The sequence below is a fragment of the Drosophila guanche genome, unplaced genomic scaffold, assembly GCF_900245975.1.
Source record: "Drosophila guanche unplaced genomic scaffold, DGUA_6, whole genome shotgun sequence".
NCBI lineage: Eukaryota > Metazoa > Arthropoda > Insecta > Diptera > Drosophilidae > Drosophila > Drosophila guanche.
In genome coordinates, this window is record NW_022995752.1 from 2432626 (window position 1) to 2460421 (window position 27796).

Genomic DNA, 27796 nt, shown 5'->3' on the forward strand with positions numbered 1-27796 from the left:
TTAATGTTTGGTTAACAGTGGAAAAATTATAAACAATAATTTAGAAAGATAAATAATCAAATATATTGAATATAAACAAATATCTAATAATGCATAATCATACAAATAAATAAATATTATTAATAAAACACGGAATTCAAATTTGGCGTATTTTCGCAGGTTGGCAGCACCTTTTCACACAAAACAGCTGCGTTTCAATTTACCGTTTTGTGGTGGCAGAAGCTTCGTTGCAAAAAGGTTTACAGTTTCACCCCCCAAGCGCGCTCTCGCTCTCGCTCACTCTCTTTGCGAGTCTCTTTTCCACTCTGTTGCGAGCTCCAAGCGAACGCTAGGCGTCGAGGTCGACTGCGTTTCCTCGGTTCCCCAATATTCGGTCTCGGCTGCCGCCTCGTAGCAGCTCCAGTTGCTGGTGCGCCGTGCTCCACGTCGCGTCGCAGTTGTGCTTCGATCTCTCTCTCTCTCTCTGTTGGCGGCCCCAACTTCTGTGTGTTTGTGTGCGTGTTGGCCATTTCTGTGTTTGGTGTAAATCTCTGGCAAATCTCACTATCAAACACCAACAAATATTCGAATTAATACTAAAATAAACCATGTGAGTCGTGCTTCAGGCCTTGAGAGCAGAGCAGAGCCCCAAATACAAAATTTAAAGCCAACTCCGTTGCCGCTGCGTGGAGTGCCGCTGGTTTCCTCAAAAAAACAAAAAGAAAAGAAAACTTCGGCTCGTGAAGTTGGCGTTGTGTAATCACTCTCCGAGAGTCGCCCTGAAGTTGGAGTTTATTTGCCTTTTGTACTTGTTCTTGTGTTTTTTTTTCGTATTCCGTTTCGGCAACATACAAAAATATTTTTAAATTGCTTTTAAGCTATTCTGTGTGTCGTGCGTGCATGTGTCTCTGTGTGTGTTAAACTTCACTTAATCTTTAAAACTTCACTTCAAACAAAAGAGATTTGGCAAGTCAGAGGCAAAATTCAATTCACAGGTGAGTCCGAATGGAAATAATTAACATTCAACACATCATAATGCTATCATGCAATCGTAGTAGTGCTCCACTTTTAGTACGGTACTGGGACTCCGCTTCGCTTTGTGTGGCACACACTCACAATTTTTTTTGGTTGGCACAAAACAAAACACCAAATTATTGATTTTCTTCTGGCGCTCTTTTTCTCCTGCGATTTTCCTCCTGTGCTATGAGTGTGTATTTTTTGCTTGCGTGATTGCAAGTGTGTGTGTGTATTTAATCAAGAACAGAAAAAAACTGTTTTTATGCAGCTTTGTCAGCTTACCGTTAGCTGCCGCTGGGCAGGAAGGGAGGAGGGTGCAGGGTTTGCTGACTCGAGTCAAAGCCAAAGCGCGCATTTGCATTTTGTCACATTGCCAAGACGACGGACGCCAACGACCCAACGCCATATGGTCGCGATCTGATGCCCTACTTACTTCAATTTTGGGGTATATTTGGTTTTAAATGACGTTTGTGCGAATGAATGTGTAAATGAGGAGAGTGAGAGCGTCAAGCGTCATTCACCAAGGGAAACTCTTGTGTGGGGTTACTTTTGGTAATTTCTCTCTTCCCCTCTTTTGTTCCTCTTATTCTTAGTCCTCTGATCAAGTTTTGTGTAAAGCAGCGCATTCAATTGTCGATCTTCCATACTATCTCTTAATTTCGTTTTTGTTGCTTTCCTTTTTTTCGCTTCTTGTTTGTGTACCTTGGACTTGTGATTCTTGCATTATTTGGATCTCCTCTTTGACATTCTGTTTGTTGATTTTGTTATTGTTGCTGCTGCTGATGGCACGCGTTTATTTTACTTTATTGGATCCTCTAATCCCATTATTTGCTTCGACCTGGGAACGTTTTTGGATTGAATTAAACTTTGCTTTATCTTCAATATTTCAAGTTTATTTTGACTTACTTGGCCATGCCCACCCTTGGGCACACTTAGAATATGAATATCAATATACTTGCCGTGAAGCTGTTTTTGTTGGCTTTGAACAAGAAAGAATCAAAGCGAAACGAAAAACTCCTCAAAATATTATTTTTGTTGGTCGCCTTGTTGCTGCCATATCTTTTGCTTTGACTTTGACCCGAGGGCGTGGAAACCAAAGCGAATCTATTTTGTGGCCATAAGTATTTGTGCGGCCCGATGATTAATCATAATAATATATATTAAGCCCTCCAGATAGTCCCTGCTGTCGGCAGTGGCTTCGTTCGTTTGTTGGTCGGTAACTGAAAACCGAAAAGCGCTTCTTAGTCATTCAATAACCTGGTTTATGTGCGTTTAGTTCAGCTTACTTTCGAAAAGCACAGAATTATAATGGAAACGATACAATAACCTTCCCGTACATACAGACATATGAATATGTATTACCATATGGCATGGCCCGGCCTGGCCAATGACTTGCACTCGAAAATGTTAATTGAACCATGAAAGAGCGTGTAAATTAGAAAACACTGAAAAAAAAACAAAACAAGTAAAGAAATCTGCTAATTAAGGCGCTAAAAACTGGAATTTCTTCGCAATATAATAAATAATGAATGACAAATGGCAACCAAAAACAAAAATTAAGAGGCGAAAATCAAGCAAGAATCCCCATAGAAATGAAGAGCCAAAACTATGTGGGTGTACGAACAGAGAGGGATGAGGAACGATCAGGGGACCCTCCAGTGCACAATAAACATTTATTATTAAATGTCAAATATAATTTAGAGGATGGCAAATTGTCCGAGGGCGTCTGTGCCGCACAATAAATAATTCTCGTCACTCGCTTTGGGTAAGGAAAACTGGTATAATATTGGGGTAGGGTAGGGTAAGGGGCACAAACATTTGCATAATCTTCTCAATTGAGGCTTTACGATGGAGTTGGGAATAGGAAGTGTAGAAATGGCCGAACTAGCACCCCAACCCACATATCCCCAAGTGTTTTGTTTTCTCCCGAACCGGAAACAGCTTTCAAATATTGAAACCACACTCTAAAAGCTTTCTTATCATCCCACAAGTCACAACCCACTCACAAATGGAAACATATCAAATGGTTTTGATAACAATAAACCTGAAAGCAGTGGGGAAACTCACGGAAAGCAGTAGGGAAAACAACTGAGAGCAGTGCGGAAATGAAACCCTGTAAAAGTTGAGTAAAAAAACTCTAGAGAGTTACGGAATTCTGGTTCTGGTTTGATTTGGCCTTTTTGATTTATTATCACTAAAACAAAAATCATATTTGAGTAGTGGGTGGGTTGGGTTGGGTTGGCTTTCCCGAAAGCCCCGCTTGGGTCTGCGACTGTTTGTCTGTGAATTTATCAAGATTTCGACGACGGTTCCGTCGCTTCATTGTCATGAGGCATGCTCGTAAATCTAATGGCATCTGCCAGAAATACAAACATACGTTTGATGGCAGCGCATTATGTGGATGTTACAGATGCGTCTCCATCCATGACATTCCTCTGACTTTCCCATCCCAATGGCAAATGTCAAAGAGTCAGATGTCACTGGAGAAATGCATGTCAGGAAAGGATAATATAATGCCAACTATTACCCTTGAGGCTTAACCAGTGTTGAGAATCACTCGGAAGAGGGCGGTGGAGTATTAATTACTTCCATTTTCCGAAGGTTGTTCTTGAAGGTGGTTTAAGAGAGTTTAGGAGAGCTTTCAAAACAAAAGCAAAATAACATTTATATGGCCAGTGTTGATTAAATCCTTTTTTTATTGCTTCAACAGTACTAGTTAGTGCTGGGTAGAAGAATTCTTTAAAAATAAACATTTTTCAGCGTTGGTTAACGCACCTATAAGTAACTATAATTCCACTAATTAAATCAATATCAAAGAAAATCAAATGAAAACACTAAAAATCTGTAATTACGTCAGATAAAGTGTTGCTAACCGCTTTTTGATTAAAAACTTTGTCACAAATAAAGTCGATCCCACAAATCGGTTCTCAGCCTGAAAATTTTAGCGGAAACTCTACCTTTGCCTTCACCTTAACTTTAATTAGCTTCTTCCCAAGCATGACCGTTGGCTGACCCTCGGGGATGCCCCCTCGGCTGCCTTAAGCAACAGAACAATATCAGAAATCAGTGCCCTGTCCAGTGGCCGAAAGGTAGCTGTAGCCGTAGCCATAGCCGTGGCCGTAGCCCTCCATGTTGCATATAGCACAATGAACTGCAATCTACATTCCCCGTGAACATGAATGAAAGAAATGGGAAGCGATGGCTGTTGCAGCTCACTGAAGCATCAAACGACAACGTCGACGACGACGACGACAACGAAGGTGACTTCAAGTTGGCAGCCACACCACGCGGAGGAGTGTATTCAAGTAGCCTTGAATGAACAACATCCGACTACGACGCTCTGGGATCTGTTGGGGGCTGGTCTGTCTCTTTCTCTTACTGCTGCCTTCTCCAGCAATTGCATTTTGTGAGTGCGTGTATCCACGAGATACGTACTTACACGTACTCGCACTCGTACACTCTACTCTTGTGCTCTATGGTCATAAATGAGCAGCCAAGCAGCACGCCTGGAACTGGGCCTGCCTCTGGGCTCTCGTTCTGGAGATGGGTAATCGTTTCCACAATATATGTATATGTATATATTTATTTACACTGGCAACCCCCACACTCTCTGTGACAAACGTAAAGTGTGCATAACTCTTAGTAGAGCATGAAAAATTAACTTTAATTTGATTGAACGCTGGTTTTTCCCAGAGATGGCAGGAACCCGAGTAAATGCTGGACGGAGCTGCTGCTGCTGCATTTCCATCAATTAAAGTGTGATAATTAAATTGTGATATCAGCTGAACAATTCAGCCATTAAGGCCTGATGATAATGGGCTTCAAGAACTCAAGAACTACCTTTCGATAGAGAAGCGAGCCTGAAGACTATTGAACAGTTCTCAATCTGCTTAAGTGCAATACAAGTTTGCAAGTGCCAAAAACTTGAGAGAACTTTTATTGGGTGAGTGGTGTTGCTTGCTCTTCCAGGAATTGTTTTTGCTTACTTTATTCCTTGCTCACCTTAGTTTTTCCCCCTTTCAATCCTTTGGAAACATGACCTGCGTCAAAAGTCAAAACTGTTTCTGTTTTTCTCACGTTCTGCATTCAAGGAAGCGCGTCCTTCCTGCCATCCAACCCATCCCCAACTACGTGAGCCAGATAATGAGCAATTTAGCAGCAGGAACGAAGATTCCAACAAGCGAGCAACGAAGCGTAAAGGATGAGCAAGGATAATGCCACGCAGACACTTGAGTCGTCGCTGGCAGAGGCTTAGGGTCAAGCGTTTTGCTGCCTGGGTTTCCCAGGGAAATTTGCATTAAGGGTTGCTGTTTTATGCTTTATGAAACAATTAATATGTCAGTCGGTGGTCGGTGGTCGGCGGTCAGCAGTCAGTGGCTTAGAGACAGATTTGATGGGGTTGCTGTCCCCGCGAAAAAATTCCAAAAACCCAAGAACCAATTAGAACGAGAACTGTCAACATCAGGCACGAACGCGCACAAAAGTTTTCCAACAGTTTTCTTGAACCAGTCAAACGGCTCGTGTGCGGCACGTTTTTGCATGATTTCCGGCGTTTTCTGTTGCTGCCGCACCCCCAATTCCAGGAGAATCGGCTGTAAGGGGGTTAACGAGAACGAGTACGCGAACAAGGACACTCCCTGGCCGTTTGTAGGCCGTGGGTTGTCGTTGCCCCTTGAGCGTGTGGCACATTATCCTTAAGCGCCGCTGCGGCAGCCGCTTCTCCGGTTTATATCCGAGCGAGCTACAAGTGTAAAATGCTGAGAACAGCTTTTCCCCACCGCCTGAGAAAATGGCGAGATAAAGCAGAGAAGGCGGCGCCAGCGAAAAACGGAAGGAGACGGACGTGGAACGTGGTGCCACGTGTTCCTGTCTGCAGTTCCCGTGGGAATTTCCAACAATCTCCGTATCCATATCCGTCTCGTGGGCGTGCGAAATAATTTGTGTACAACGTCTCTGGGTCTGTGGCTTTGGGCTTTCTCTCGAGCTCAATCTCTGCCTCTGTGGGTGTGTGTGCGTGTTTGTGCTGGTAACAGCTCTGCTTAATAGTGTTGTGGTGTGCTCAGTGGCAACTCTGTTTAATAGGGTTGTGGTGGTGTCTTGAGCGAAACAAGCAGGATTGGCAGTAATTTTAGATATATTCTAAACTAAAACTCATTTTCTTCGCTTAGGAAGTTTCTTTTGGGGTTTTTTCTTAGGGGGGCGAAAAACTCTTTTTAAACTCAAATTTACTTTAATAATTTCCCCCCATACCATGCCAAAATCGATTTCATTCCAAAGAATCGTTCCAATTTTATTCGTGCCAAGTTTGATAAACTTTTTGGCTGTGGCAATCAATATCCAGTTTGTCCAGTGTATCCTTGAGGTAAACAACTTTTAAACCAATCAAGAGTCTTCTGCAAAAAAGAGGTGCAACACCCACATGTACATACATATGTACACATGTACATACATATCTACATATCCGATTGCAAAGCAATCAACCTACAAGATACAGCACAGCAACAAAAAAGAAACAGAGTGGGCGAGAAAGAGAAGAAGAACTTTAATGGACATCCGTCTTTTATTATTCCTACTTTTATTATTATTATTGTTATCCCACCTTGAAGAAGGTAAGGTGTGTGGAGCCCAGCCCCAGCCCCAGCCCCGCGTTGAGGAAGTGGCAGCGGCAGTAGAAGCACCTCAAGTGCAACCACAATAAAACGGAATGAGAACCACACAAATACGAGTCAGAGAGTACAATCAAAAGTACTCCCAGAAGCGGCTGTTCCGTGGGTGATGATGTTGCCGAGTATTTTGCGTTGGCAAAGGAAATGACTTTTGGCGTGGTCGAAAACCCAGAGATAGCGAAGAGTGGAAGCATCGGGGTACACACAGAGAAGAGTTAGAAGTAGATAGAGCCTCGACCGACTCGCAATGCAGCCTCATTGAGTGTCTGACGCATTTTGGTTTATGGCTTTAACTGGCAGGAAGATTAACAATTGCTGCCAGCTGCTGCGGCTGTTGCTGTTGCTGTGGGTGGGGTTGTTTGTCTGTGGTTTTTGGGCTTCTCTATGGCCAATCATTAATCTTGTGGCATGCCCCATCGACACACAGAACAGCGGAACGAACATAAAGAAGACCAATCAACACTGTGCCGCGCCTTAAGTCGCTTACTATTTTCTTTATTGATTCACTTGTGGGGCATGACTAGTTAGCCCCTCCTTATATTTCCAACACCCCCAATAGACGCTCTTGTATCTGGCAAGAGTGTAAATTTATCGCCTATGTAAACAGAAACAAAGGATAAGCTAATTAATTTTATTACCAATTAAATGTAATTGTAATGCCCGGCGCTCTCTCCAGGAAATGAAGGGAAAACCCCCAAAAAACAAAAACACCAGGAATTTTGAGGCAATTCTAGAGATAATTAATGAAGACAGGGGCTCTCTGAATAAGAAGAAACATCCAGCAGGGTTTCAGTTATTGAGATGTTTAGAGGGAGGTGTTCATTAACAGAACGAAGATTTGAATTAACTTAGGAATGGATGCATAAAAAATCAAATATTTTATTATATCCGTAGAATAATTTAACCATTAAACCCCTGAAGAGATCTTTCAAATTTATTAAAAGTCGTTTCTATATCCCATTTCCTTCATCAGAAAGTACTTCCAAATCCCTTTCCCTCTGGTTTCCCTTTAAGCTCTTTCGATTTCTGTTCTCCAGTCTTAAAATACACACCATTTGACATTTGCTTGGCAGTTTTTACCCTATCCTCCAGGGGAAATGTACTGAAAAAAGTGAGCAAAAAAGAGGGCAACAATTTGAAAAAAAACGTATAACTTGTAGAAAAAGTGAGAAAAAAAGACAGCAGCTAGAAAAAAGCCGAGAGAAAAGAGAAAATTGCCAGAAGAAGAAAAAAAATGATTGCATTAATGCAATTTTAGCATCTCCAACCGAAGTATAGGAGAAATAGAACTTTAGCGGACACGTTCCGCATCTGTATCTGTGTCTGTGTCTGCATCGGGGGGTCTGGGCCAGCCATCCTCTGGAATCGTTCCCAATTGCCGGCGCATGACTCGACCAATGACTCTCTCTCTCTCTCTCTGCTGCTGCAGCTGCAACAGAAGCACAATTCAACTAAATGGAAAAGGACGGAGGCGTAATGCTGCTGCCACTGTTGCTGATGAAGAAATGTTGTAAAATGGAATTACATTACACATTTTAGGTGCCATTTGTGTCTGCTGGGGCGTAGGAGGAGCCATAGGGTAGAGGAGAAAGGCGGAAACCAGGCAGCGGAGTGTGGCAGCCACAAAGCTGATGATGCGCAAACAAATTGGATGCCAAATGGTTAAGCAACGCAGAGGGACAGAGAGAAACAGAGAGAGTAGTGAGCCATAATTGAGATATTTATGGTTATGGCCAATATGGATAGATGGATCCATAAGCTACTAGTAGTTCTTCTTTTTTTGTGTTTTTTGCAGAAAAACTAATTGGTGAAAGTTTTCACAGTGGAAAATAAATTTCAAAACCAAAAATCGTTGAAAATTTAACGATTAACAGAATAGCAAAGGGCTTTCACTAATTAAGAACTTTGTTTGGCCCTGTACATTTCCAATAAGTTGAAGTTTTTGCTTGAAATATTTCCATTTTGCTGGAGGCAGCATGCGCACAGGAGCAGCGCCATGGCATTCCTCTGCGATTCAATTTTGTCCTAGTTTCAGGAGCATAATCAAATTAAATTCCAATAAAATTTCTGTTCGGTTCACACGCTTCATGCTGCCACCTAGCTCTGCCCATGCCCTCTCCCTGCCGCCCCACTAGCATTCTGTAAGTATCAGATAATGCTGGTATTTATTTATTTTTTTAGAGCAATCTACTTTTTATATTGCCTCTAATCCGATAAATGCTTTTTAATTGCATTTGCAACCTTATCCCAGGGACACTTGAAAATGTGTTCATGCCTCATGAGAGCGGAGGCTAAAAGTAGGCAGAGAGGAGGCGTGCAACGGGGTGGCAGCTGGAAAGATGGAAGGTCGTAGGGCGTATGCAACCCTTGGCTAATTGCTTGGGTGTGAAATGTGTCGTCAAAGGACGTGCAACCCCTATACAAAAAAAAACCTAGACCTCCTGTGGGATATAAAATTGATAAAAAATGAAGGATGCAACCACTAATTTTTTGTTGGTAGATTAGATGAACATAAATCTTGAATAGTAAACAAAAAAAGAATTAGGAAAATAAATTAACAGAAATTCAAGCGTGGTATAAAGTTCCAAAGTAAATATTATTTTCATTCGCCATTTAATGCCTCATACCTCTCACTGTATTTTTAGACCCGGTACTCGAAGAGTAAATAGGGTAAGTATATTGTTTTTGTGGTAAAAAAAATGTAATACACAGAAGGAAGCGTTCCCGACCCCATAAAGTATATACATATGTACATATGTATATTCTGGATCAGCAGAGCGTCTCACAAACGTCCCTACTCGTTTTTGTGTATTTTCCCAAAGCTGAAGTTCATTAAACTGAAAACCAAAACCCAGTTTAAGCTTGGGATAAAGCTCCCTACCACCTGTTTGTAAGCCTGCGAAAAAAAGCACTCAAGCTTTGTCATTCAGCTCAGCGTCTCAAGAACCCACTCAAACAATGTCTTAGAGGCCTACCAAGCACATGTTTATTAGCAGCTCTTCAATCTCACATGTGTGTGTGTACATTTTTTATACATATGTACATACATACAGCTGCGGCGTTTAAAATAGCACCATGAAAATAATTGTTTTCATTGAAAGATTTTGTTAAAATCAATGCTTCTAATGAATGTTTTTAAAACTATTATATCAACTTTGAGGCTTAATTCAACCTATCCGAAAGAGATGGTATGGTTTGATGGCGTTTGTTGGAAATATTTGGAAGGAAAGGGAATTATTCCGGTATTTGGGCGGCAACAAAAATAGCACCAATTTCATAAAAGCTCAGAAAACTTCAAATATAAAAAAAATTAGGTTTAAAATTTTTGGCAGCAAAAAAAAAGGCTGAGAGTCCTGTCATAAAATGTAACCTTATTTTCGCGTCTTTCCTAGGGGATTGAAATCTGGCAAAACGCCCAAATGTCAAGCTTTTTCTTTGATTTCGTATTAGAAACATATTCCTTAACTGTTCCCCAAAGATTTTCCTTATGGTTCATATCTGGGGACTGAGAGAAAACATTGCATAAAACTCACTGTTTTAAAACCCCTTAGAGCTCTCTATCTGTTTTGGGTCATTTCCCTGATAAAAAGACACAACTCAACGGCATTTTCTATTGCATATAAGGCAGCATTATTGTTTTATTATATAATAACAAAGTCATGTTGATTCATCATCGATTCCAGCACGGGTACTTTACCACCTCCATAATACGAAAGGCATGCACATACCATGATTCTTGTCTCAGCATGATTATTAGATATTGATATGTGCCTAAAAGCTTGTGTTTTTCATTTGGTAATCGTTTTACATAAGATCTAAAGTTTTGGCAACAAACAAAAAAATGTTGTCTTTCTCCGGATCACAGGACCAATATCCATATATATTTGGGCCAACTCCAGTGTTTTCTTTACCTTGTATTTACTTTGCCCACTCCAGTGTTTTCTTTACCTTGTATTTACTTTGCCCATGGTGTCTTTGCTAAACTGGATTTTTTCTCAGACTTCGAAAACTTAATTTATATTCTTTTAAGCTTCATCTAGCTTTGTTTATCTTTGGAAATGTTTTAAGATCCTTTTTAAGCTCTGTGGCCGGCTTACGAGTCTCTTGTTGGATACATGTCTTAAAGCAATACGAATCATTTTAGATGAGGAACCTACTATTTTCCTCACATAAGGATAGCTTTCTGCTTTTCGAGTTAAAGTTTTAATCCTTTGGCTTTTTTCTTCCTTAAAGTGCTTTCAACGACTCATAAAAACTAATATTTTGTAACTGTCTGTTTACAAACAACGTAAACTACCGATTATAAAAAACAATTAAAAACATAAGATATCAAAAAGTTAGGAAAAGTAAAGTTTTTATGAAATACAAATTTTGGGTGCTATTTTTGTGCCGTTCAATTTCGCTTATTTTTCGAAAAATTGCCAAAGTTATTGAGAGCCGCCAAAATCGTGAGAGTAAGGAGACTTCTCTCAGACAGGAGACATCTCAACCTACTTTATATTACTTCAAACTGCTAAGAATGGTGTTGTACCACGCGGTGCTATTATTTTCGCTGCAACTGTATGTACGTACATAAATATGCACATATATAAAAAACAAATTGTGAACACGAGACAAAGTTTCCGACAGACACATCATGACCCTAATGACTGTGGGAATTTTTTGTAACCAACCGCCCGCCCGTCACACTGCCATTGCCCCCCTTCCGTTCAATGTATATACATAAATATGTATGTATGTATTTTTTTCTGTGCAAGAAAAAAGAGCAAGCTCTTAAGTTCTTGTGAAGAGCATGGGTGCAACATACATACATACATATATAGTTTCGCCATAATTAAGAGCATCTTGACCGTGGTGGCACTGCCAGCTTTAAAAAAAATTGTGTTTGAATTTGTAACTGACATTGGTGCTAGCTTTAAATAATGCTTGCATTTATTTCTTGTGCATTTTTAACTAATTTGTTAATATTTTTGTCTTTTGTTGCAGCATTTCAAGGCGAGCTAGAAAAATTTTAAGGTAAGTTTTTAGGCGTTTTTTAAACAAATTTTAAAGAGATCGAAACATGTGCAACAATTAAAGAAATGAAAAAATAAATATAGAATTAAACCTTCTGAAACAGTTAATTAGTTCCGGAAAATAAGCTATCATTAATCTACGAAATAAATCTGCAAAATCCCATAAATCCACAAATCAAAATAACTACCCTGTAATTTTTTCTTATCAAATTAAAACAACGATAAATAAAGCAATACAACGACTATAAATCACCAAGAACAACGCCCATTACACTGCAAACTCAAGGACACAAGGATTATCCCGTATAAAAATGAATAAAACCCCAATTGAAACTACTAAAACCCATCATCCTCTATGCCAACAAATTCCTACCTATTTGTATTTAAATTGCTTTTCAATTACTAAAAGTCAAATTGATTTGGTAATTTATCTGTCTTCCCCTTTTTCGAGATTTACAAACAAATTATCCAACAAACTGGACGATAATAGTAATTGCATTGCCTCCTTAATAACAATTACTGTCCCGGGAGGACTTTGAGTTCGTTTTAGATTGGTTCGGATAGGATTACTCATGCTGCTACATACATACCTCCTCCGCCGCGGGGCGGCAGCCGACACAAATGTTTCTTCCATGAATGACTGTTCTGTAAACCGTTCAGTGATGGCTGCATTTTGACGCATTTTGATTGAATTTTTGATTAGGTTGCACATGCGGTGGTGCGGCTTTACCTCCAGCACAGCCCAGTCCAACTCTGACATTGATTTCTCCACCCATTCTGCGAACACTTTTGCCCATTCTTCAATCTGCAATCTCCACTTTCCGTTTGTGGCTTTGTCTGGCTTTTATCTTTTGTCTGCTCATTGGAAGAAGAAGGGATTGTATTGTGGGAGTAGGAGTACCTGTCGTGGGAGTGGGTGCGTCTGGCATTTGAGAATATTCATGGCCTGAAGTTGGAGCTGCTTTTTATGTTGCTCTGTGTGCAACATTTGCGGAAATTTGTTTCATGTAAGACATTTGACATACATATGTAAATATGTATGTATATTTATTGTATTTTCTGCTCTACTCCAAATGTTCTTGGTAGCATTATTTTAATGCGTTTTTACCTGACTTTCTTGGGTCGTTCTACCTGGGTTGCATTGCAATTTTTCGCACGTTCCAATGTTGTTATCTTCTCTCTCCCTCTTCAAGCTCTCTCACACACACAGGCACGATCGGAAATATATCTGACTCTGCGCTCTTTCTATTTTATCTGGTTTTCTCTTCAGCCACGCTCTTTGAGCAAATAACGACCTTGTCTCTTTCATCGCGCTGCTCTCGCTCTCTCTCTCTCTCTCTTTCGATCGATACGATCGATCATTGGGCATTGTTGTCACGGAATTTAGGTTGGGCCACTTATACGTTCGATAAGTTCAATTCGTTGATTACACCGTACATTGATTATTGTTTAGTTAATCAGTTTTTATGTGTTTCATTCTTTGTTTTTTGACATTTCATAACCACTTTACGATCCACACTCCCTGGAGTCGTAGTAACTCTCTTTGGCTCGTCGCTCTCTTGGATCCACAATCACAAAAGAGCAAAAGAAAGAATAGCACCAACAACAACAAAAAAACTGGCAGCTGCAGAACTCAGGAACCAACAACTGGTTTCCGGTGCACTACAATCGCGGGCATGGGGTACATGGATTTAATCAGGCATAAGACATGCATAATCCCAGGAACCCGTAAGATCTTTCGCTTACTAATTGTTTTAGCAACCTGCTGCCATGTTTTCCAAGAAGGAACTCTTTAACCGCATATCTATCCAACCTACTGATTATCTTCCTATCCAAGCCGTGATCTTCAGTAGCAGCGCATCTGTGATTCTACCTAACCTTATCATTAGTAGCTATGTTCAGGGGCGCGTCGAACAGTGCTACAGAGAGGGGTTTAATTTCGAATACTGCAAATGCCTTCGTATACCTATTCTATTACCATTATTTACGCTCTTACATTTATAACGCGCTGGTCCCCTCTCTTTATCTACGCCCCTGCGTGTCGCAGTTGAATCATTGCCGTCACCAAGCAGGCAACAACAAAACAACTACAGCAAATAGCGCAAAGCGTAGGTAACACAGAGAGAGAGAGAGAGAGAGAGCAAATAGAAGAAGAAGCAGCATCAGCAGAGAACAAAAAGCCGTAACTCTGCCGTTGTTGGTAGCAAATAAGACAGGCACGAACATGCACACACAGAGATACAACCCTGCAACAGCTGCTGCCCGCTCGTTGCTCGTCGCTCTCTTCTGCCGCTCTTTCGGCCGCTCGCCGCTATCAACCCATAATTTTTGTTCCAAACCGTGCCACACTGTACAGTAGAGCAATTTGAGCCGCCGCTGTTACTCAAAAACCGTTGCCCCGGATAAACGTGTCGTTCCGTTCCGTGTAGAGTCTCTTAAGTTTCTCGATGTCGTCCGCGTAAAGGGGGGGGGTCTGCGAATGACAGTTATTTTAGTTAGTCCGAGTGCTTGGCCACATATCTTAGACACACGATCCTAGCATTCAGTTCAGTTCATCCATCCATTCGGTTAGTTAGTCAGTCAGAGTAGTCAGGGAAGACAAACTCCTCGACTTCTGGGGAGTTCGATAATCGGCATTTATTGGTGTTTTTTGCGCGATTTTTCCCCCTGAATTCCGTACCGCGTCATTGATTGTGTTGGTGCATTTGTGTGGAGTGTTTTCTTGGAATCCAACTTCTTTTGGAGTGTACAGAAAATATATTTAGGAAACGTTTGCAAAAATACCATAAAAAAAATATCCACTCGAAAGAGTGGAGACAAAAATACAAGTTATATAAGGCCGAAACCGGATTTATCATTCATGCGACTGCGACTACGACTGTGTGGCATATATTATACAAAGTATATACAGATGTGGCCAAAACAAAAACTGAACAACAGAACTCTTGGATAAACAACAATAACCCACACTCCGGCAACCCGATCCCAACCTCAACCGATTTATAAATGGTAAATTTTTAATCACAAAGCAGCAAAACCAACAACAACCCACTAAAACCTCTGTGAAACGAGTTTTTTGTGTGAAATCGAATTTGCATAAAGATTTTGTTGTAGCTGTTGCTTTGACATTTTGCAAAAAAAAAAAAAACAAAACAAAATATTTGGAATTTTTGTAAAACTTTCTGTTTTTGACGTTTTCAACGAGTTGTAAAGAAAGATTCGATAAAATACTTACACATTTAAGCAGCTGGCTAAACAGCAAACCAGTTGGCTTTGTCTTTACAGAAACAAGGTAAATTTTAATGGGAATATCGTTATGAGTAACCCCATTAATTAGCCATCAAATGATAACAAATATGGCTGCAGCTCTGAAACCCTAATAGAATTTAGTAATTTGCGCTTGAAACTGGCAATTTGGTAATGGGGAATGGGGGGATGCAATTAGCAGGTTGTTTTTCGACACATATATAGTTACGACTGACTGATCCCCGACATACTCTTTGTTCGCTCTCTCTCACGTCTCTGATGATGAATCATTAATTTTTGCATGACTAAAGCCGAGGTTTTATATATACCATAAACAATATAATAAACAATAGAGAGAGCGCGCCGAGGTTGACAAATTAATGGATAAACAAACGCAAAAGAATCTACTGAGAACTCTGAGTATAATAAATAGAGAAAAATGCCTATAAAATACTTGCATTGAAGAGAAATTTGTGTTTTGTTTGATACAAAAAATGTAATTTATTTTAATGTATACTTTGTGGAAATTGGTTTCAACTGTCAACTGCATAAATTACGCGGGAAAATAAACAAAAGAGGGGGTTGAACACAGGGTGAAACAATTTCCCATTGAAATGAGTAGAAAATAAATTGGCCAAGAAGAGTGAGAACAAAGCTGTCGAGTTTGGAGTGGAGTCGAGCAAGAGTGGGTGAAAATAAATTATAATTACATTGTAATTAAATGCAAACTTTGGCCCCAAAGCGAAAGCCACGCAGAGAAAAAGAGAGTTTTTTCCTGTACATTTTCCACGCTCATGCAAGGTTCTGTCAGAGAGATCCAAAGGTTTTCCATGATTATACATAAAAAATAAATCTCAACGTTTGTACATAAAAAACTTCACACAAAACATCAGACAAAAAAGCCATTTAGAAACATTCCACAAAACAGGGAAAAAAGAGACAGAGACGGAGAGACAAACTGGTAACAAGACAAGAGGCAAAAAAGTAAGAACATAATGCTTTATGGGTTGGGTGCAGCAGCAGCAGCAGAGAGCAGGAGGATGGATGTTGGAGCAACCGGTTCTTCACTGGCTGCCACTCCACACTCCAACATTTTCTCACATGCCTTTCGATTATGCCAAAGCGGCGACTGCATTCTTCGAGTCGCTACTCGCGGAGTGGACTCTAGCGAGCGGCTTTCGCTAAACTGTTGGCTAAAACTCGATCGAACTGGTGGAGAAGAGCTCCAGCTACATTTCATCCTCAAGCTTCAAGTTCAACAAACAGCAGAGAGCGAGAGAGCGACTTGGACTTGGAGTTGATCTCTACTGCTGGCTGCACAAAACTTTAATTTCATGGAATTTCCTTTCTATTTTTATGCAGCCACGCAGATGATTAACCAGTGAGGAGGCACAGGCAGGCAGCAGCCACTCCACTCCAGAACTCGGGAACAAGTCCAAGACCAAGACCAATTCCAAGTCCAAGTCATTGTTACCAATGCCCCATGCAACGTTTTGCAACGTTCGTCTGGGCCATTAACTTGGCAACGCGTCTGGCGGGCTCTCTTGCATCCGTTGGGGATGGAAGGCAGGCATCTCTTCCTTGGATCATTCTGCTTCTAAGCCAGCAAAAAGGAAACTAAAAATGCATAAAAAATTGGATAATTATGCGACGTAAACGTTTTGTCATTAAGTCTGCCGATTGGTAAGCAGATTTCCTATAGAAAATCCTGTATTTAATGATGATGGGGCCATAAAAAGAGATTTCTCCTCTCTCTCATCCGAAGAACATTATCTAATTCCCACTTGGAAACCCCTGCTGTAAATAACAATTAAGGCAAAGACTGAGGCAAAAGTTCTCTGTTAACTTTTTCATCATTCTTGACACCTTTCCTGACTGACTGTCTGTCTGTCAATAGTTAACCAGAGCCTTGGCCGTGTCTTGAACATTTTATATTAATGCCAAAAAGTTTTGCCAACAATGTTCAACACGCAGCCCGAAATGGTAATAACTTGGCCTTGAGTTGGCCATTACAGAGAGCCATAAAAGCCGCAGACAACAGAACTGGGAAAAAATGTCAAAGGTCATGTACGAGCTGTAAAGCAGGTTTTTATTCCCCTTCGAAAATTGCCTGCAATAAAGGAGTTAAATTTCCGTGCTGTCGGTGGTCTTTAGACACGTAGTAAGGAGATTGTTTTAGGGGTTTCTTGGATGATCTTTGGTCTTAAAAAAGGATTGTAAAACAGCATTAGAAGAAGGGATTTATGCCTAGACCCTTTCACTAAACCCTGCACCATTCGGATTCTGTATTCCCTTCACATTTCTATAAATGCGGGTATCTCCCCTTAAGATCTTTTTCCGTTCAACTCTGATATCATCATCATTATGGCTGTTTCCATGGCTGATGGGGGGGCAGAGCACTCTTTCACGGAGCAGGGTATAGATACTTCTTTGAGCATATACTTCCTGGGCAAACACACACTTGCCACACCTGTTCACATTCGCCCCCACCTCGAAAAGTAGGGGCCATGTGTAACTTGTTACTTGCATAGAACCTTTCAATCCCCCTTCGTATACACTGCAAGGGCTTCCTGCTTTACTCTCGCTAATATTGTATATTCGTTTGTATATTCTAGTTCTGTCTATCGATTATTTACCCACCTGTATTTGCAGACTACTTTTGGGCGCTGGCACCCCCGGAAATTGCCACAGCAATTGGCCAACATTCACAGCTGTGTGCCATCGAATGTGTGGGGAAAATTTGTGTGGATGAAATGTTTACTTGTGACACAAATAAACACAGTAAAATGGGAAAAGTGAGGAGTGACATGAAGAGAAAACGTCACTTTGTTACAGTTTTGTGGGCCATTAAATTGATTTGCGCGTAACCCCAATTTTCGATGAAAAATCAGCGATTAACTATGACAATCAGAGCAGAGACAAAGCCATACACTAGCGACAGAGAGAGACCTTAGTTTTGAGTTGGCTCTTGTCAAGCTTTGTTGGTTTTTACAGTCCACACGTTCTCGAATGCCAGCAATGACCTTTGCAGCTTAAAATCGGTTAGATAACTATCTTAACTTCAGTCGTAAGCCGTAAGTCAAAAAAACAAAGTTTCATTCTCTGTTGATGTCACGTAGCTTTCTATCCAGACAACTTTGTAGAAAAACAAAGTAGCTGATGTCCCGCTGGACTTTTGATTTCTTATCATAGTAGCAAAAAAACCCCAAGGAACCCTTCAACTAAGGCAAAGTTTGTGTTTATCCATGCCACAAAGGGGAAATAATATGTCTAACTTTTTTTGTACTTTGATTACATGAAGATTCTGTGAATATCAGAAGGTAGGACGAGGGGGAACAACTCTTGAAAATTCAACGAAAAATCGTACATGTGTAAAAGTGTCTTCAATCTCTTGGAAATTCTATCCTTAGCTAAAGACCGAGAATATCACTTGGAGTTATCTCAACTATAGTCCGAGAATATCTCTTGACAGTAATCTTTTATGTACATTTTTCATTGAAAGATTTCTTGTGCATATGGAAAAGCATTTCCCAGAAAATTCTCCGACAGCCAGGAATGTCAGAAATTTCTTATCATGTATCCCATTATGAATAATTTATACATTATGTGATTTTCATCTTTCTCGCTTTTTCTTTAACAACTTACTTCTTGTTTGGCTTTCAATTGAATTTTGCATAAATTAAAAGCTTTAACACTCGAGAGAAACTTGTTCTTTGAAGACGCAGAAACAGGTTCCGCTCCCCACACTACTGGCAGTGAAAAAACAACATTTGATAATATTTCGTTATGTATGCCACATGCAGCATGAAGCATAGAGCGAGTTCTGTGAGTCATAACAAATATTTGCATAATTCGCAAAGAATACCAAAGAAAAGTACAGAAATTAAGGAGAGCTACAGAGAGAGCGACTTCCTCTGAGATCGATACCTAATTTGGTTTGCATCTGCTTCGAAAAACAAACAAAGGATCAGGACACGAACCACAGAAAAGGTTTCTTCTCTACCTGAAAATCGTGGCAAATCCAAGTGACTTTTGTTCTGGAGAGCGCAGAACAGCAGACGGCAGACGGTTCCACACTTAACAAGGCTCGGGGACGCCTCCAATTCGAATTCATAGTCTGCTCCTTAGCCACGTGCAGCAGTGGAACATATGTAAGTCCTTTGGCAGGAGTAGGGGCGAACAACAACTGCTGGCTGGTCTGAGTGTAGTGTCTGGCAGCCGGCATTCATTCAAGCGACAGATGCAAACAATTTTCGAAAATATACAGAACCAGCAGCAAACCCGCTGAAAATTGAGTTTCCTTCTGCCTGCCAGTCCTTCGCATGTCTCGTGTGTGCGGACGGTACAACAGGATGGTGTTCGAATGCCACTACCACTTATGCGAGTGCCTCTACCATACAGGATATGCAAGTTCGCAGTATGTGTGTGTGTGTTTTTGTGTTTGCCTTTCTCTTGTTTCAACTCACGCGTTCATTCGTTTATTCCGTTTATTCTTTTGTTTTCGTGCGTTTTGTGACTCCTTTTAGACTTCCGTTCGGTTCTTTTTGAGGTTTTCTTTCAAGTACTTTTCGGGTTTTTTTTTTTGGTGTGGGATTTTTGTATATTTTGTCAAAAAAGAGAGAGAGAGAGAGAGAGAGAGTTAGTATTATTGGTTTATTTATTAGCTTTAAAATGAATCCAAAGGAATACCTAAACACTTTATTCACTAAAAGGCTTTCCTTTTGCTTCAGCTGTACTCGGGATATTACTAACTAACTAAAAACATTGCAAAGATAAAGATGTTTTATACTTCCCACAAATTTTACTATAATCCTAGTGGGAAAATGTTTATTTTATTTCAGCTTCAATTCATTTTCCCAGGAAATGAGAGTAGGTAAAACGTTTGTGGCCCATTCTCTTGGAGGCTGCAATCTCTCTCGTTTAGTTTGTTTGAATCTTAAGATCCCTCCTGTCATTTCTTAACTGATTTTGAATAACAAACATATTTTCCAGACAGTTGCATCTCAGCCAAGCATCCCCTTTTCCCTTTTTTCTCACACTTATTCCCACCCCACACTGTCGCATATTCCCATATAGCACCAGGTATTCCTCCTATGAATATAATGGTCAGATCACCGCCCAAAATTGACAGCCCAATAATTATGCACACTTTTCCTACAATACTTCATACAGGAATAATGCACATTCTCATTCCATTTGCCTCCTCGCTGCGAGGGGTTGTCCCTCAATTAGGACAGGACTCTCTTTCGCCTGCATAGGAGGACATGGGTGCATAGGAATTCCCTACCTCAAACTCCCCATTCCCCTCGCCATAAGGGTGCATTTTCGGTCAGCGTGTGAAATATTTACGCATCTCCAGAATCCCATTTCCAATGCCAATCCCATATCCATGCATGAGTGAATCTCTCTCGATTGTTGAGATAGGATGATCGTCTCGGGATTCTCAAGATCAAAAGGATCCTTTCAGCACAAGAAAAAGACAATTCTTCACCTTTTCTTTTTGGCAAACATTTTTCTACCCTTTTCTTTTCCAGCACAATTCGCATGACGTTCGCTGTTCTACGATTATCCCCTCGACCCCTTTACTTTCTGCTGTTAACCCTGAACCCTTCCTTCAACCCCTCCCTCTGCCATTCTTCAGCGTCTCAAGACGCTGCTGTAATATCTTTTGTTGTTTTCGCTTTTATTTACTTTAAATCTTTTTTCGGCTTTGCCTGCGAATTCTTTTGCGCAAAAACAACAAATAGAGAAAAAGAGAGAAGCAAATACAAATAATTTGAGAAATCAGCAGAGATAGAGTGAAAGAGAGAGTGACGCAAGAACAGTTGTGGGGGAGGAAGCCAGCAGAGGGGAGAGCAGGACTTCCCCTTGCGGCTTCTTCCGTTTGATTTATGATGAAACGCAGCCTTTTGACTTGTTTGCAAATATTTGGCTTCCATACTCCGCCCCTAAAGAACCACCAACCTGCTCTTTTCCTCAAGCCAATCCCCAATGGAATTTATTTTATTTCTTGCGACAAGTTTGGTGTCTTTTTGTTTGTCAAAAGTTTAGTGTTTGAACCGAAAAGGAAAATAAATTAAGAAATATGAGAATGGATAAGAATATACAAAATATGTGAAGATAAATGTTTAAAGGGAGCTAAGCTACCATACATAATTCCCCAAGTAATTCTCGCTTAGCTAAATCCTACAAATCCGTTGGGTCTCATGCCTCATTGCACCTTCATTATGCCGCCCTAATTGAAGTCATTATCAAGGGGAGGGAGCCTGAGCACTCTCTCCCACTGGCCATAAAAAATGGAATGAATGCATAAGCAGGAGCAGGAGCAGCACACAGAGCACACACATCCGCGTCGCCTTTTAATTGCTTTACTAAATATCCGCACAGCACACACAAAAAACGTTGGCTTATTCAAAAATGTATTTTACAAAACAGAAACTGAAAAAAAACTTTAAAAAAATTCCCACGACCACCGACACTGCTGCAGCAGAGCAGGAGGAGAGGAGGGGGACAACAGGAGGAAGAGCATAAAGAATTATAAATTCCATAGCAGTAGTGAGAGGGAAACCCTCACAGGACCAAAAGGAAGAGGCACCACTACGGGGTTCAGTGGTGGTTGTAGCCATGCCCTTGCCCCTTGTACCCTTGTCCCTGCTGTCGCCTGCCCCCAGACAGTAGAGTCGTATGGCGGGAATAATTATAATTTTATATCATGTACTGGCAAAAAAAGAAAAAGAAGCCATAGGATGTGTGTGTATCCTTTCGGTTTCTGTTACTGCTTCTGTGTGCCTTCTCCTGACCAACAGAAGAAGAGCGTGTGAAAATGCATTTTCAAGTGCAAGTTTTGACACGGAAAGTACGCAGATACATGTGTACCTCCTGCTACAGGGGTTAAAGGTGAGAATAGCTGGAAAAGAAGCACCACAAGTATCTCAAAGTAAACACATACAAAAATCATTAGGGCGACAAATTTCCATGATTATTTGATACTTGTAAAAATATTTAAAGATATATTTCACAAAATATCTCAAATCTATCCATGTTATTCCTTGATTACTTAGCAAGAATATCCGATACTCTATAAAGCATAATCAACTGAATTCTAACCAAATTAATTGAGTTCTCTCTCCATTGTTCTGCTGGAATTCCTAGCACAAAGGCCTACACAATGGCAAAACCCAGCACCACTACCACTCAGAAGATGGGTTTACATTGCAACAATTGAGAGACCTGCCTGCAATTTCCAAGCTTTTGCAAAATATTTCACATTTTCCATATTTTCCTTCCCATTGCAAAAATCTCATTTTTGCTCTGGCAAAATCCCATTACAATCCCAGGGCACAGGCTCATCCCTGACTGCTGCCTTCGTACGTGATTTCCATTTAATCTTTCTGCATAACAATTTCTAACCATAAAACCAGAGCCCTTTCGCATTTCCACAGAGCTCTCATGGATGGATGTTATGGAACTGCAGCCAGGATACAGCCTACATTGTGGCATAGAAATATTGAACAATAAAAAGGAGACAGCAGCAGATGGGGCAGAAGGGGGTTGTGGGTATGGGTTGGGATATGCTGTTGAAACTTTTCTAATGGGATTTCCTAGGTGACAATTTTCTCTCTCTCTCCCCACGGCTCTACCCACACCTCTGGCACAGCAGCTCCCACTGCAATCAACAGTCAGAGGCGACCTCGCTCTCTCTGTGCAATGTGCAACAAGTGTCGTTGGCCTTTTGAGGGCAAAAAACAAAAAATTAATTACTTTGGGGGCGCACGGGCGGTGGGTGGCTCACCCACTCCACACGTTGATTGTGGTTATGCAATACAAATTACTCGTAGATACAGATAGAGCTGGATATATAGACATGTATATGGTATACCGATACACACATATAAAAGTGTCATTGACTGTGCTTGTTTGCCCAGGGTTAATTGTTTAATGCTAAATTAAAAACATGTCACGACATTTTCCACCAGAATCTCTCTCTCTCTCTCTCGGTCTATTCATTCCAGTACACAACACCCTATAGAGAGGGAGTGAAACATTATGATAAAGTGATTTATAGCTGGTGTATGGTGTGGTGTCCACTGAGCATAGAACTCAAAGAGTTAATGAATTAATTAGCAGAGCGACACACACTCTATTCGAAAGCCTGCTTAAAGGTCAATGAGGGGAGCAGACTTGTTTAATTTGTGGTTGAGTCGAGGGCATGATCATCGATTCAGAGACCCAATTGAGTAGCCTAAAGAAAAACCCTCTGCAAACACGCACCCATCCACTAATCGATTTGATTTGTTTAACCTGCTTAAATCATGGAAATTAATCCCCCCACACACAGGGAAAATAAATATAAACACTGATAAAAAATTATATCTCTTTCCTTTCATATTTCATATATGATTATTTATTATTCTTTTTTTTTATCAGCGTATAAACTGCGCTTGGGATCCCTGTCTGATATTCTTGGGAAAACACCACGTACCCGTACTGAGATTTATTCCATCGCTTCAGAGAGAGGAACCTGTTTCTTTTTCGTGTCGGTCTGTCGGTCTGGCTTATTGGTTGAATGAACCCTTCCGTTTGTTGTCGGTGCCGGTGTTGCCCCCAAAACACTCTCTGCTGCCCCTCCTATAGTCCACCGATCGATTGTTCTTGTCATTTATGAAATCATGCCTCATTTTAGTGCGTGATTTGATTTTTAGTTTTTTGGCTTTTTTCCCGGTATCGCTTTACATCTCTTTGCAGCTCTTGGGCTCTTTGGGCCATGAATCATGCAAGTCAAGTGGCTTTTTTTATGTTCTTTTTTAATGTTGAGTCGAAGAGTATTCTGCATTTTTATTGGCTTTTTTAAATGGGTTTCTAAATTGTCTGAAATTCCTAACGCTTTTTTTTTTGCGTTTTCTACAAATTCATGGCCAAAGTCCTGATCGAATTAATTAATTGTATTCCACCAAACACATTTCTTAAGTTATTTCCTGCTCACACAGACCCATCTTTGACCCACTTTGAAAATTGTTTATGGTCTTTTTGTGTCGATTAGACATCTCTCTGTGTTGAGTGTGGAAAAATGCAGTCAAACAGCATCCCATGATACCCAAAGAGTCAACGCCCTTCTTTTGAACGGCATGGAACGCCTTCTAATGAACAGAGAAAAACCAGAGCCAAAGCTGCAGAAAAACCAAAGCCGAAGCAAACAAATTGTGGGATTGCCCTTGTGGTCACCAAAGAACCCGCAAGAACAAACCAAAACTTCAAGCCATCTTTAAGTAAATAAAATTTGTTGAGAGAACTGGTTTTGCCCCGGCCACACGAAGAAAGCAGAAAGTCGCCTCCTCAAAGTTGCAATGGAATTTCGGAAAACGTTCGAAACTTTTATCCAACGGAGCACCAGCGCTAAAAGAACACGAACATCTTGGATAAGTTGGGTAAACAGGGAACAGTAAGCTCAATAAGCTCAATTAGGAACCTCTGTTTGTGTTTCTGGCCAATTAGCAGGGTCTGGCTAATAGAAAAGGGCAGTGGAAATGCCGGGAAAAACAGTTCAACAGTGGAGCTATATTTAAGGAAATCTTTAGGTCTCTTCAGGGTAACGTTTAGGTATTCATGGGTCTCAAGATCTACCACGAGTAAGATCCCTAGACAGTTCAACAAACAAACGAAAAAAAGATTAAACCTTATTTATTTCATTTAAATATTAGATAACTTTGTTTAACTTTAAGTTTATCTTGCATTTATTTAACAAAAACACACACAAACACAATTTTTGTTCATTGTTTTTCCGTGCCAAAAAAAAAACAGAACTAAATTGTAGTAGAAATCACTCAAAAGTCAAGTCAAAAGCGCATTATTTTTCTGCTCAAAAAAAAATACGAAAAAGAGCTACAAATTTTGTTGTGATTTTTTCTTTGATAATGAAAGACGCTTACGATACCGTTACTGTTGCTGATACTACAGTTATCAAGCGATTTGCGTTTACCGCAATATTAGGCATGTGATAAAGTCACAAAAATGTCAGAGCGCTGTCGCCGCATCGCTGGGAAAACAAAAGCCCCAACACAGAGCCCCCTGCCAAAAGCAAATACAAAAAAATGAAATATGTTGTATATTAAAAAAAAAAAGAAGAAATATATATCTCTGGGCAAACAATTACGTGAGACAGGCAGACAATCCACCCACAGTCTGGAGGGAGGTCGTTCTTGGCTTCTCTCTTTGATATTTTAGTTGTAGTTTCAGTAATTCCGTTAAGGTTGTGTTTTTTTTGATCGTGGAAGGAGTGGTACGCGCTGATCTCTCTTGCACTTAATTGTGGGGCGTGTTGAGTGCGAATCAATGTGGTGTTCCATTAACATTTACGATAAGCTGCCAAAGTGCTTTCATGTGTCCATAGTTGATAGGGTAAGGGAATACTTAGGCTAGAGGGTCATGTGAGTCATTGAAAACGTCAAAGCAGATAAAGAGTTCAGTTCTATCACCGTCAGACCAGTCCATTCAACGCCTGCAAACTACAACACTCTTTCACACACTTTATTTCCAGATCGTTCATCAATTTAATTTAATCAATAATCGAACTAATGAAAAAGCATAACTAAAATTCAATGAACACATAAATAAAACTCAACTCAACGAACGATCCAATAAATAAATCAATTAAAACAACAAAAGAATACAACAAAAAACAGAAAAAAGAACAAACGAAAAGTACTCGGCCATCTGGCAACGCTTTTCTACACTCAAAAAACGGAAGCTTGTAACGGTTATTCCACAGAATTTACTCACGCCTCGATCCTCACGATCATTGTAAGTGCGAAAGAGCCAGCAAGCAAAAGCCATGGGAAATTCATCGTCACACACGCACGAACCACTGGAGCGCGGCTTCACACGCGGAAAATTTGGTGATGTTAAAAATGGGGTAGGTTACTGCCATCTCTCTCTAACAGTTCCTGTTCTCCTCTCGGGGTTGCACTTGTTTCGATCTCTTTTTTGTGCGTTTTTGTATAAACTGTTAATTAATTTATTTCCCCTTCTTCTGCTTAGAAATCCGCCTCCTTTCGGTTTAGTAAAAAATCCCCAAAGAAAATGGATCGTTTGCGTCGCTCTTTTCGCGACTCATTCCGTCGGCGAAAGGATCGTGTGCCCGAATCCTCGAAGCCGCATCAGTGGCAGGCCGACGAGGAGGCCGTTCGTTCGGCCACCTGCTCCTTTGCCGTAAAATATCTCGGCTGTGTGGAGGTCTTTGAGTCGCGCGGCATGCAGGTGTGCGAGGAGGCTCTTAAGGTGTTGAGGGTAAGTGTCTGCTCTCTTTCCCTGGAAATCCTTTCTAATTATCCTCTTTCCTCCTTAGCAATCGCGACGCCGTCCTGTGCGTGGACTCCTTCATGTCAGCGGCGATGGCCTGCGCGTGGTGGATGATGAAACGAAGGGCCTGATTGTGGACCAGACCATCGAGAAGGTCAGCTTCTGTGCCCCGGATCGCAATCACGAGCGTGGCTTCAGCTACATTTGTCGTGATGGCACCACGCGGCGCTGGATGTGCCATGGGTTCCTCGCGTGCAAGGACTCTGGCGAGCGTCTCTCCCATGCGGTTGGCTGCGCCTTTGCCGTGTGTCTGGAGCGTAAGCAGCGCCGGGACAAGGAGTGTGGCGTGACAATGACCTTTGACACGAAGAACTCGACGTTCACGCGCACGGGCTCGTTCCGGCAGCAGACGCTGACCGAGCGCCTGGCCATGGCCACCGTGGGGACCAACGAGAGGAGTGTGGATGGGCCAATGTCCGCACCGGTGATGGGGCCGCCGGCAGCCACCGTGAAGCCGTTCAATCCGTTCGCCATCGAGCGACCACATGCCACGCCCAACATGCTGGAGCGTCAGGGATCCTTCCGCTTGAGCACCATCGGCAGCCAGTCGCCGTTCAAGCGTCAAATGTCGCTGCGTGTCAACGATCTTCCGTCCAACGCCGATCGCCAGAAGGCCTTCTTGGCCGCCGCCGCCGGCAATCCTTCACTGCACACGCCGCTCCGCAGTGTCTCGCCCATTGCCGAGGTGTCGCCAGCAAAATCTGCCGGTGAGTCTGCCGCCGCCGCTGCGGCTGCCGATTCCGTGAGTCAGCTGTGCCAGGAGCTCAGCCAGGGTCTCTCGCTGCTGACCCAAACGGACGCCTTGCTGGTGGCCGCCGCTACCGGCGATGACCTCAACTTTAACAACAATCGCAGCATCAATCAGAACATCATTGCGGCCGAGAAACAGCAGCAGGTAATCTCATACAGCAGCGCACCCACGGCGCAGGTGACGCCCCGTGTGGTAAGCACCACGCCCACTTATCAGTCGCTCTCCTCGCAGTCGCCCACGCGATCGGAGCACAGTTCGGAGCCCACTGCGGAGCTGCCCAATGCGGATCAATGGCTGGGACAAGTGGTGCGGAGTACCTCGCCAGCAGCGGCGTCAGCTCCACCCAAGAGACCCACCTACCTGGCCAATGTGGGACGCGCCCAGACGATGGCCGCTGGAGGTGCTTCCGGTGGAGGTGGTGGAGGACCCGAGGATCCCTTCGATGCCGAATGGGCGGCCAATGTGGCGGCTGCCAAGAAACTATCGCCGGATATGCCGGTGGCCGGTGGCACTGCACGCTCGCCGCTGCATGCCACCAGGCACAGCACCAATCCGTTCATCTCACCGCCCAAGGCGCCGGCGCAGACATTCCAGGTGCAACTATAGAGACAGAGAGAGCGAGAGATGTAATCCTAGCTAGATTACGAGGGGGTCAAAGTGTGGTACACTTGAAAAAAACACAGAGAGGGGACAGGCAGCCAAGCACACTGGAAGAGGATTGCAGAATGCAGGATGGATGGATGAATGGTTATCACAGTAAAAAAAAA

General features: G+C 41.7%; 1 protein-coding gene across 3 annotated transcripts; it reads left to right on the plus strand.

Annotated features, from left to right (window-relative positions):
• Nucleotides 1–391: 391 nt before the first annotated feature.
• LOC117587563 (protein numb) lies at nucleotides 392–27796 on the plus strand. 3 transcript variants are annotated; one of them, XM_034278383.1, is made up of 5 exons: nucleotides 14038–14686; nucleotides 25458–25832; nucleotides 25958–26206; nucleotides 26265–27173; nucleotides 27261–27796. In XM_034278383.1, the coding sequence occupies exons 2-5, from the start codon at nucleotides 25752–25754 to the stop codon at nucleotides 27633–27635; spliced, it is 1614 nt and encodes a 537-aa protein (XP_034134274.1). In that variant the 5' UTR covers nucleotides 14038–14686; nucleotides 25458–25751; the 3' UTR covers nucleotides 27636–27796. The 3 variants fall into 3 exon arrangements, with proteins under 3 accessions (XP_034134275.1, XP_034134274.1, XP_034134273.1); XM_034278384.1 differs by lacking the exons at nucleotides 14038–14686; nucleotides 25458–25832 and adding exons at nucleotides 392–974; nucleotides 11649–11678 and having other exon boundaries at nucleotides 26265–27796; XM_034278382.1 differs by having other exon boundaries at nucleotides 14039–14686; nucleotides 26265–27796.

What these genes read in the sequence shown, in the direction of transcription:
- LOC117587563 (XM_034278382.1), top strand. Translation starts at nt 25,752, where the DNA reads ATGGGAAATTCATCGTCACACACGCACGAACCACTGGAGCGCGGCTTC. An exon ending in TTGGTGATGTTAAAAATGGG is followed by an intron (nt 25,833 to 25,957) that starts GTAGGTTACTGC and finishes TCTTCTGCTTAG; the next exon opens with AAATCCGCCTCCTTTCGGTT. An exon ending in AGGCTCTTAAGGTGTTGAGG is followed by an intron (nt 26,207 to 26,264) that starts GTAAGTGTCTGC and finishes TTTCCTCCTTAG; the next exon opens with CAATCGCGACGCCGTCCTGT.